Raw genomic sequence first — 11,395 nt, 5'->3', positions numbered from 1 at the left:
GTGCAAACTTAGCAACCGGTTTGCTTGCGCATGTGCGGCGATACGGCGTCAGTAGTGTCGTGTGCAGGACTTTACGCGGGACTTTTGACAGGAAGAGGTTAGGAAGATATAAATAAGGTAAGGCTTTTTTATTTATTATAATATTTATAAAATAATTAAATTATATATATATATATATAATATATTTTTGTACATATATATATGTACATATATATTTTTTAATACATTAAAAAAATTTTTATTACTTTAAATGTAACTGGGTAACGGTGTCTTTTTTTATTTGTCGAGACACTTTACTGAAAATTGTATCGCTGCACATGCGCAAACAAACCGGTCCCTAATCGGAACACTGACATTGAGTGCAAACTGTGTCAAATCTGTGTCCATAGCTAGAACTGCCGGCACAATATTCTGCCGGTGACAGAACATGTTATCCGTTGGGAAGAGTGGATAAGTAGCCACGTATACGGAGGTAACATTGCCTATGCTTCGCTATGCTTTTACGTGTCCCTTGAATGTCTCTGTTCGCCTAGAAAATCCGCAAGAAGCGCTAGTTCTGATCCGATTGCGTTCACGCGACTATTTAATTTCTAACTTATATATAATAATGTATTGTATTCAAAATATTTTACTTTTTTTTTTTTATTTTTCAAAATATTTAACTTTTTTATTTTTCTTCGGAAATATAAATAACGATGTGGATCGATTTATGCGCCACCAAGCAGATTTAATGTTCCTAATGAGACCTGGTCGGGTCACGTAGCACTGCTCGATTTTCAACGTTTACCGTTGATAAAGTAGAAACTTGAAATTTATATCGAGAGAAATTGTTAAATCGGAGAATAGTATATATAAATATATATCAGAGGGAATCTATATATATATATATATATATATATAAACGTTTCTAAACAATCATAAACAATATAATTATGTTCTCTAAATATCTCCGTTTATCGCTGTTATTAGGAATTATATATTTTCTATATTCGCGTGACTTTGTTAAGGAAATCAAAACACATTTAATGGATGGAACGTTGAATATAGTTGACATGATATATTTTGGATTAAATGGAAACGCTGACAAGCAAAGAATGTTCACTACAAGTGAATTGAGGCGATACACAAATCTGGAAAACGGTTTGTATCTCTCGATTTTAGGCCAAGTTTTTGATGTGACGAAAGGTGACAAGCATTATGGACCTGGAGAAAACTATCATGCCTTTACAGGTAATTATAAGTAAATTCTTGTGTCGAAAGACATAATATGTCATCCACTATATGGAATTGTATATTTGCAGGTCGTGATGCTTCCTTGGCATTTATTACTGGAGAATTTGAAGGTGAAGGTTTAACGGATGACATATCCAGTTTATCGGCGAGACAAGTTAAGGCTCTGGATGATTGGTTGCAGTTTTATAACACAAATTACATCTACAAAGGTATAATTATTTAAAACGGAATGTAAGAGCTAGTTGATTCACTTCACAATTTTTTCTTAAAAGACAAAAGAATTTCTTGACATTTTATCGACTTGCCCAGCAAGAATAAGAAAAGGTACATCCTATTCTAATTTATTATAAAAAGCATGCTTGATGCGTAGATGTCATGAGGTGGATCAACTCAACATGTGATATTTTCCCTAAAATTTTGTATGTATTTTTTTCAGGAAAATTGTATGGCAGATACTATAATCGAAATGGTGGTCCAACTGCAGAATTTCATAAGGTTCAAGAGAAACTACTTCTTGCTAAAAAGGAAACGTCACTAGAGGAGAAACAGAAAAGAATGTTTCCACCTTGTAATGTAGAATGGAATCCAGATAGTGGCACTACATTCTGGTGTTCTAAAAGAAGGTAGGAATTTAATAACAATTTGAAATATTAAAGAAAACATGTGACTACATGATTCATTTTCCGTTTCACAGTGGTGGAATTGATAGAGATTGGGTAGGAGTACCAAGAATGCTATTTGAGAATTTGGACGCACAAAGTACATTTAGATGCGCTTGTGTTAAACTGGATAGTAAAGAATATGAAGAGAATAAAGCTATGTTGAGAGAATATGATGGTTGTGCAAAAGATGCGACAAAATGCATTCGAAAGATGACTGAGACATGATGTGAAAAAGTATTAATTAAATTGATTAAGTATAAGTAAATTAAGCATCTTTATCTGTAGGATTAGATATATTTGTACTTATTTTTATACACATACACAATCATGTAGATTAAAAATATTAATTTTTCATGCATTTTTTCAGGTTTCTTATATTTTTATATTTACTAAAATGTCTTCATAAAATTGCAAAAAAAAAAATAAATAAAAGTTTGTATAATTGCTTGATTTATGAAATAAACAAAATTCACCAATTTAATTGCATTGTAATACATTCTAAAGTAATGATAATTCGATAATTATGTGGGCTCCCTTTTACTGCTCTTATATATTCAAATTATCAATCTTTTTGCTTATTCTCTGTTTTTAATATAATTACATAACTAAATATTATAAAAAATGTTTATTTGTATTATTATATAATAATATGTATAAATACAGAATTTATAAACTAATCTACAAATGCATTATGTGGTACGAACATCTCATTTAAACGAATAAAAAAGCACATTGTTGTTTCATACAAAAAAAAAACACATACACATTAAAACAAGATAAATCTCAAATACACAGAAGATTATATAAAATAATATTTACACATAAAAAAATGCTTTTGGACGCATCACAACTTTCATGAAAATATAAAAAAAAACTTATTACATTATTAATAGTCTATCTACCCTGTACGTTAGCACACATGTAAATCTGTGCAAAAATCGAATTGAGTATTCGCAGAGAACCATATAATCGTATAACTTATATAATATTTTTAATAAAGAAATTTTTATTTATCAAATATTACAATTGAAATACTTTGTATTAACCTCTTAACATAGTTTTTAGCAGCTGATCATATAGTAAACAAAGCTAAACATTCCTGATGAACCTTTTATCACCTACATTCATCAAATATATATACGAAAATAACTTTAGTATAAATTATTTTTCATGCCCAAGTTAACTCAGGCTAACACAATTCTGCTAGTACCACTTGCCAGAGTTAACTCAAGCTTGCAGGTTAAGGGGTTAATACAATCTCTTTTATCTCAGTATTTATGCCAGAAGTACAGAAACTAACAATTTATAAAATCCTAAAAAAAAATAGCACAATACATTATTCAGAAACCTTGAAAAAAATAGCAGTTAACATGTAAACATGTCATATAGAACAGCTTGGTATCATTTAAGTTCACTATCAATTTTCATCGGTGAATTTTCTCTGATAGTGTCTAATTTATCTATAACAATCTGCTTTGAACCACACATTTTTAACTTAATCTTAGATCCAAAGGCCTTTTGTATTTTTGCACGTCTCCTTTTCAGTTTGGAATTTGTAGGTGAAAACAGTAACATTCTTTTGAATCTTTTGGCACTCATGCGTATTGCAGCATCGTCATTCGCATTATCACCTTCTTCATATATCGTTTCAAGATTATTCGATCTCTTCTTTATTTTTTTGTCTAAATAATACTCTTCGATATTTTCTTCGCTAAGATAAAGATGCTGTATCTTCTTTTTTGGTCTCAAGGTACATCTTATGAAAAATGGATAAAATACCATTAAAAATATGTGAAAGATGAACATATTACAGCTTGATATTAAATAATCTTACCTTCTCTTATAATTTTCTGGAGAAACAGATTTTGGTAATCTTTTCCTAAGAACTCTTTTAGTTTCTGTAGACGGTGGATTAGCATTTATAGTAAGCATTTCTAAATCAGCTGTGACCGAAGGCAAGCTGATATTATCTAAACAGCCCACAGAAATTCTAAAAAATTAGAATAGCTTCTAGATTTCCACTTTTTCTTAAAGAATAACTTTTATTCTTTTTAAAAAACTTAACTTAATATTTTGATGCTAACGTATAAAATAAAATATTTGTATATTCTTATCGTTAAATAAGAAATTGATAAAGCAAAAAACAATAGAATTGTAAGGTAATTTTTTCTCTATGACTTACGCATTTTCTGCTTGTTTCTCGTCCATTTGGAATATTGCAGAAATCTTATAAAATACTTTTAAAGGAATATTTACTTTTTCCGATGAGACTGCTTTATATTGAATTTTCTTATTAAAAACGTACAACGTCGTTCATTTTCTAACGAAAACACAATGCTGGATAAAATAACCAAACATTTGATATGTAAAATATCTAAAACAAATTATAATATTATGTTGTCTGATATTCTAACATTCTATTAAAACTCAATGTGAAAAAAGAAAATATTGTTTTATCGCAAAGAAGTAACGCCGTATTTCTTTTCTTTTTACACTAGCGTAGGAACATAGAACTCCACACTGCTGAGCTTTTCATATATAGATAAACATGCATAGAGACCTCTTTGGATCATAATAAGCAGACGTTTCAATGACTGCATTCAGCGGACTCAACAGTTGTAGACTTTCCGTTGAATCTCGACTGTTGATTTGTTGGTTCTAAAAGTAAGAGCCAATCATGTTCGATTGCTACCAAGCGATTTGTTCTGCTGAACGCGCCCAATAATAACAGAATAGTGAAATGAGCATAAGCGACAAATGGTATTGTAAACGCGCCATTAAGTTTGTACCTCCTGAAGTCAATAGGTCTGTTCTTTATAGCTGAACTGGCTGCACAGTTCAGAGTTTATCTTTCTTCTTCTATGTGGAGGGAAAAAGATGAACTCTGAACTAGTGCAGCCAGTTTTCCACCGAAGTCTTCAATCCGATTCTACTTTGGTGTAGGAAATTTAGTGTGCTGTTTCCATTGGAAGTAAAGTTTTTGTGGATCGAAGCGGGAGTGAAATAAGCGTAATTGATCCCGTTTCCATCGACTTAAATTCGGTTTTACGCCGGACTAGATGCTTCGGTGGAAACTAGCCCACTGTGATTGGTCGATTTGCTTACACCTTAAGCCACACGTACGCAATCGAGAATGTTTAGCGGATGTGTGTGTATGTACGGTTACATCTGAAAATCAGTGTTGCGATATGGGACCGGTTGTATGCGCATGTGCGGCTCTGCGCATGTGCGGTGATGGAGATCCAGTGCCGTTATATGTTATGTGTTGACTGTATGGCGGGACGTTTTGACATGAGAAGGTCTGGTGATTACAAATAAGGTAAGATTTATTTATTTACAAGCATGGAATCTACGGAGCCAGCAGCTAAAAAACCAAGAAGTAAAAAATTTCAATCAATTTAAAAAAATTTAGAAATATTTTTAATGTAGCGGAGTAACGGTGCCTTGTTTAATTTGTATGAGACACTGTACTGACGCCGTATTGCCGCACATGCGCATACAACCGGTCCCATATCGCAACACTGCTGAAAATACCAAAGCATCCAGTTGCATTTAGTACACATTGAGAAGGTACTGGTTGATACTGATAGATGTGTTGTAGATGCATCATGCGTGGTTAATATTATTAGCTTTTGTTAATCAGGATTTTAGTTGATTAGTTTTTCTTTATTTTGCTGTGATAATAGAAAAATGAAGAAAGAAAAAACAGGAGATAATAGTCGTCCATATAAATTATAAGTATCTCAAAATTTTGGTATTAATGATAAAGCATTGAATGCCAAAAATCACTTTGGTTATGTTTTATTATATTTCATAAATGTTCAAATAAATTTCTGATAATATTCACTGAAATTATGTTTAGTTTTTTTTTTTATTTTTTGTAAACAAAAAGTAATACATAATTCTCAAAACATTTTTAAAAACAAATAACTGCATTCTTAGATAAATTATATATTATACATTAAATTTACAAGTGAATATAACAAGATTTGTCATAATTTCTGGTGAAATAATTAGTGATTGATATTTTACAGCTCACCAAATATTAAGCTTAACAGGAATAAGCTTTCAAAGGAAAAGCATAATTGGTTTTGTTGAATTAACAATTATTCCACTTCGAGACACAGTAAGGTTGATAAAACTCAATGCCAAACAATGCAGAATATATAGAGTGTGCTTAAATGATTCTTATGAAGCGCCTTTTCAATATTTTGATCCATTCTTGGATATCTGCCAGGGGGATAGTAAACAGTATGTAATTTTTTTTTTCATAACTTAATATTGTGATATTAGAGAATATTAATTGAATTATTCTACAGGCGTTCCTTGGAGTTTTTCTCGAATATGCATTTAGCAGCGGCTCAAAAAGTTGATCCTGATAACAATGCTGGTGAATTAGTGGTTCAAATACCACCAGAAGTAGCTCATTTGGTCGCAGAAGGTAGAAAATTAAGGATTAGCATTGAATTTTCTTTGGAACAACCACAAGGAGGTGTACATTTTGTTGTACCTAACTGCGAAGGAACTTTGGCTGAGGTAAATTATATTTTTTTTATTATATTATTTATTATATTATTAGCTTTATTATATTATTAGTTTATTATATTATTATCAAGAAGCCATTATATTAGACATTCTTGCCATTTTAATAGAACTTAAAGAACCGACCGCAATTATTGGTGGCGCAGTTATTGGTCTTATGTGGACCAATAATTTTATTATGAAAATTTAAGATATTTTACTTTTTGCACCAACAACTATGGTTGGTTTTTTAAGCTATATTCCTTTATATTTGACTGATTATTTTATAAAATCTATACTTATTTTAATATTAATAGAAATTTCTTTTTTTAGAGAGGTGCACACATGTATACATACAGCTACGAAAATTCGTCCAGATTATGGTTTCCATGTGTTGATAGTTTTGCTGAACCATGCACTTGGAAGTTGGAATTTACTGTCGATGATTCAATGACTGCGATTTCCTGTGGAGATCTAATCGAAGTTGTCTATACACCTGATATGCGTAGAAAGACATTTCATTATGTACTCAATACACCCGCATGTGCTCCAAATATTGCACTGGCAGTTGGGTAAGTAAATTAAATAGATGTAATTAATAGATACTAGCGATTTGTAGTATAATAATATGAATTTATTCTATTTAAGGCCTTTTGAGATCTTTGTGGATCCTTATATGCACGAAGTAACTCATTTCTGCCTGCCTCAACTTTTACCATCTCTAAAAGTGTCCGCGAAATACTTGCACGAGGCATTCGAATTTTATGAAGAGACTTTATCAAATCGCTATCCATACTCTTGCTACAAGCAGGTCTTTGTTGATGAAATAGATGAGGATATAAATGCATATGCTACTATGAGCATTTTAAAGTAAGATTAATCTCTTTTACAAATTTTGCATATTTTAAGTCTTTTATACTGTATTTGCTTATACATTTATTTATTTACAGCACAAATTTGTTGCATTCTACTGCAATTATAGATCAAGTATACATCACTAAATTGGCAATGGCGCAAGCTGTTGCAGAACAATTCTTTGGATGTTTTATATCTATGCAAAATTGGTCCGATACTTGGCTATCTAAAGGTATCTCTACTTATCTAACAGGACTATATGCCAAAAAATGCTTTGGTAACAACGAATACAGAGAGTGGATTCAGTCTGTAAGTATTTATTTATTGAGTAAGTCACAATATTTTTTTCAGCTTATTTATTTGTTTTGATCAACATAATTTTTGCAGGAATTGCAAGAAGTCGTGAAATACGAAGAACAGTTTGGTGGCATAATACTAGATCCGTCTCAAGCACCAGCACCATTGCCTATCGCGGCCAATACTCCAGCGCCTGCTCCTCGAGCTCCCGACCCCGGATTTTATTTTCCTATTAGAAATTTACATACAATGTCTCCAAAATACATTGAAGTTCTCCGCAAAAAAGCACATCTAACCATGAGAATGCTAGAACATAGGATTGGCCAGGAGTTGTTGCTCCAAGTATTCTATTTTTTTCTTTCCAAATTCTCTTAATAATAAATTCACAAATTTAAGTTAAACTAATCAATTTAATTGTTTACAGGTGTTCAATAAACAGTTGTCCCTAGCGGCCAATGCCGCGCAACAAAAGATCGAATCTGGCTTATGGTCGCACATGCTAATTAGTACAAATGTATTTGCTAAAGCAATCTTTACAGTAACAGGAAAAGATATGTCAGTATTCATAGATCAGTGGGTGCGGACAGGCGGTCATGCAAAATTCAGCTTAAGTTTTGTATTTAATAGAAAAAGGTACTTTTTTATTTAAATTTAATTATAATTATTACTTGATATATCATACAAATTACAATATGACATACATGTTATAGAAACACGGTGGAATTAGAGATCAAACAGGACACCACGCATCAAAGAGGGATCAGGAAATATGTAGGTCCATTAGTGGTTAATATTCAAGAACTGGATGGAACTTTTAAGCACACTTTACAAATTGAGGGCACAATGGCTAGAGCAGATATCACATGCCACAGTAAGAGCCGTAGAAACAAGAAGAAAAAGATTCCACTGTGCACCGGCGAGGAAGTTGACATGGATCTCTCCGCCATGGAGTAAAATCACGTACTTTATACCAACGATTGCAAACATTATTTTCAAATGTAAAAAATGTTTCTCTTGTTTATAGTGATTCTCCAGTATTGTGGATTAGGCTTGATCCAGAAATGACAATTATGCGTGCGGTGCAAATTGAGCAACCCGATTATCAGTGGCAATATCAACTGAGACACGAGAGAGACGTCACGGCGCAATTGGAAGCGATCGTGGCTTTGCAGCATCATCCAACGCCTGCCACACGATTGGCGTTGACCGATACTATAGAAAATGAACATTGTTATTACAAAGTTAGACTTCGTGCTGCACATTGTTTGACGAAGGTGAGTTGTCGTCTAATTTAATTATTTATTTTTGTAAATAAATATATGTGCTTGTAGGTAGCTAACGACATGGTAGCAACATGGGTCGGTCCACCGGCTATGTTGGCTATATTTAGGAAATTATTTGGATCTGCGTCGTGCCGGCGAATTATTAAGCAAAACAACTTTTCAAATTTTCAACATTACTTCCTGCAAAAGGTTGAAAGTATATTCTATACTTAGCTTATTAGCTTTTTTTTAATATGTTTCATAGGTGATATTAATTGAACTTGTAGACTATACCAGTTGCTATGGCGGGAATACGCAATGCGCATGGCATTTGTCCACCAGAAGTACTAGCTTTCCTACTGGATCTATTTAAATATAACGATAACAGTAAAAATAGGTACTCCGACAATTATTACAGAGCTGCGCTGATAGAAGCTCTTGGTGCAACTGTAACACCAGTTATTAGCGTACAACAAGGGTGAATTTCAAATTTATTAATATTTTTAATATATATTAATATTTTTAATATATATTAATATTTTTAATATTTATTAATACTTTTAGTATTTATTAATATTTTTTAATTTTAGATAATAATATGTATAAATTTTATTATTTGACCTTTTACACACAGAACGGCTATCACAGCTGAGTCTTTGTCAGTCGACACAAAGGCCATTCTGGAGGAAGTTACGAGAAACTTGAACTTGGAAAAATTATTACCCTGCTACAAATATACCGTCAGCGTAACTTGTCTTAAAGTTATACGTATCCTTCAAAAGTTCGGTCACCTTCCAAGCAATCCTCATCTTTTTAGAGCATATGCAACATACGGACAATTTATCGGTAATTGTCTACTGAGATAATTGATTGATTAAACAATGGATTGCTTACTTTAATATTGATATCCTTTGTTGATTGTCAAAATTCTTAATGATCAATTCGCTAATATTTTCCAGATATACGAATTGCAGCGTTGGAAGCGTTAGTTGATTTTACTCGCGTGGACGGTAAGTGGGAAGATTTGGAATTCTTGTTGGACATGGCGGAAACGGATCCACATCCTGGTATACGCCACAGACTTGTACGGTTGATGGTAGAGAATCCACCGTTTGAGAAGGCCCATAAACACCGCTTGGACAAACCAGATCTAGTCGATCGTATATGGAATTTGATCAAGTACGATAATACTTTGATTGTTCTCCTCTAAATCTTTTTTTTCACGTGTCAATGAATTAATGAACACGTAATTTTTTTCTGCAGCGGCATGTTATCGCACGACGCAAAACTGCGTTGCGATTTAGTAGATTTGTACTACACTTTGTACGGTACAAAAGTCCCGTTTTGTCTTCCTAATCCCGAACTTGTAGCGATCACAAAGCCCAAAAAGATTGGTCCACAAAGTCCGGAACATGAAGTAAGTTTATGTAACATGTTATTTTTTTTTTTATTACTATACCTTTGGTTTTAGTATCTTAATAAAATTGCATACATTCTGTTTAGGTCAAAATTGCAGCGATACAACATGTAAGACACGAATCGGTCGAGGAAGTTGAGAACTTGCCCATATCGAACAAAAGGAAAGCGTCTCCAATTAGAGATCCTCCGGGTCCATCAAACTTAGCAGAACATGGACCAGAAGTAAAACGACAAAAGTCAACGAACAATGTAAGTTTGAAAAATTATTTTTGCTTTTCTCGTTGTTGTCAAATAAAAAAAACTTACTTTTGCTATTTGCAGCAGGATGAACGGGGTATTCCAATACCCTGTGAAGGGAAAGTAAAGTCAGAATATTACAGTGATAATTCCGCATCATTGCCTGGTATTATGGGAACTGCGGGTCCTATAGGTTTTGAACCAGGAATGTTTAAAAAGGAGTCAGAAGAGCATAAACTTAAAAGCGATTCTACCAATAAGGTATATACGAAGTTTTTCATGCAGTAGAGAGAAATTCTTATGCAATATTATTTTTAACATAAATAAAACATTCTTGAGATTTGTAATGATGATGCTTTTTTTACAGAGTAAAAAGAAAAAGAAAGATAAGAAAAAACATAAACACAAACACAAGCATAAGCACGATCATAAGCACAATAAGGATAAGGAGAAGAAGGAAAAGGATAAAGGCAAAGATAAGGATAAAGACAAAAATAAAGACAAGGATTCTTCTGCTTTGAAAGTAAAGGATGAGACTCTTAGTTCAGCTAGTTCCAGTCAAAGTCCGGAACCAACTGTAACTAATGAATTTCTTTTTCCTTAAGAAATCAATTATTAATTTATTTAAATTAAAATTTTTTTATTATGATTATTGTATATTTTACTAAATTTTTATACGATTAAAGTGTTACAAACAGAATGTAATAAATAATGCAATTCGTAATACAAGTAAAAGCAATAAGACATATATTATATTTTGAATATTTTATTAAATATAAATATAAAAAAAATATATTTGTATTTACATTTCAAAGATTATTTTATCACAATTTCTGTAATCCGCTCTCATAATTAGAAATAAATATAAGGAGTATAAATTCCAAACAATTTTTTTTAAACGTTTATTTA

The 11,395-nt window shown here is 32.1% G+C and overlaps 3 protein-coding genes across 7 annotated transcripts; 2 read left to right on the top strand and 1 right to left on the bottom strand.

Annotated features, from left to right (window-relative positions):
• Positions 1–301: 301 nt before the first annotated feature.
• On the top strand, positions 302–2,376 carry LOC105678398 (neuferricin). 3 transcript variants are annotated; one of them, XM_012377692.2, is made up of 5 exons: positions 302–1,230; positions 1,302–1,442; positions 1,670–1,856; positions 1,928–2,129; positions 2,263–2,376. In XM_012377692.2, the coding sequence occupies exons 1-4, from the start codon at positions 933–935 to the stop codon at positions 2,118–2,120; spliced, it is 819 nt and encodes a 272-aa protein (XP_012233115.1). In that variant the 5' UTR covers positions 302–932; the 3' UTR covers positions 2,121–2,129; positions 2,263–2,376. The 3 variants fall into 3 exon arrangements, with proteins under 3 accessions (XP_012233115.1, XP_012233114.1, XP_012233116.1); XM_012377693.2 differs by having other exon boundaries at positions 310–472; positions 1,008–1,230; positions 1,928–2,376; XM_012377691.2 differs by having other exon boundaries at positions 303–1,230; positions 1,928–2,376.
• A 497-nt stretch (positions 2,377–2,873) lies between these two features.
• tant (tantalus) lies at positions 2,874–4,460 on the bottom strand. The gene is made up of 3 exons (XM_012377689.2): positions 4,078–4,460; positions 3,730–3,885; positions 2,874–3,651 (listed from the first exon to the last, which is right to left on the bottom strand). Exons 1-3 carry the CDS (start codon positions 4,101–4,103, stop codon positions 3,297–3,299), a joined length of 537 nt encoding a protein of 178 aa, XP_012233112.1. The 5' UTR covers positions 4,104–4,460; the 3' UTR covers positions 2,874–3,296.
• Positions 4,461–5,083: 623 nt separating this feature from the next.
• On the top strand, positions 5,084–11,374 carry Taf2 (TATA-box binding protein associated factor 2). 3 transcript variants are annotated; one of them, XM_067359457.1, is made up of 18 exons: positions 5,084–5,214; positions 5,930–6,146; positions 6,215–6,431; positions 6,750–6,988; positions 7,065–7,286; positions 7,367–7,580; positions 7,659–7,910; positions 7,993–8,201; positions 8,279–8,518; positions 8,593–8,842; positions 8,900–9,040; positions 9,118–9,308; positions 9,465–9,676; positions 9,790–10,009; positions 10,094–10,247; positions 10,334–10,498; positions 10,571–10,747; positions 10,854–11,374. In XM_067359457.1, the coding sequence occupies exons 3-18, from the start codon at positions 6,240–6,242 to the stop codon at positions 11,088–11,090; spliced, it is 3,315 nt and encodes a 1,104-aa protein (XP_067215558.1). In that variant the 5' UTR covers positions 5,084–5,214; positions 5,930–6,146; positions 6,215–6,239; the 3' UTR covers positions 11,091–11,374. The 3 variants fall into 3 exon arrangements, with proteins under 3 accessions (XP_067215558.1, XP_067215556.1, XP_067215559.1); XM_067359455.1 differs by lacking the exon at positions 5,084–5,214 and adding an exon at positions 5,438–5,630 and having other exon boundaries at positions 5,929–6,146; XM_067359458.1 differs by lacking the exon at positions 5,084–5,214 and adding an exon at positions 5,445–5,465.
• Positions 11,375–11,395: the final 21 nt, after the last annotated feature.

Source organism: Linepithema humile, chromosome 7, assembly GCF_040581485.1.
Source record: "Linepithema humile isolate Giens D197 chromosome 7, Lhum_UNIL_v1.0, whole genome shotgun sequence".
In the NCBI taxonomy this organism is placed as follows: Eukaryota; Metazoa; Arthropoda; class Insecta; order Hymenoptera; family Formicidae; genus Linepithema; species Linepithema humile.
Note: the sequence above shows the minus strand (reverse complement) of the source record. Positions and strands in the feature narration are given on the sequence as shown.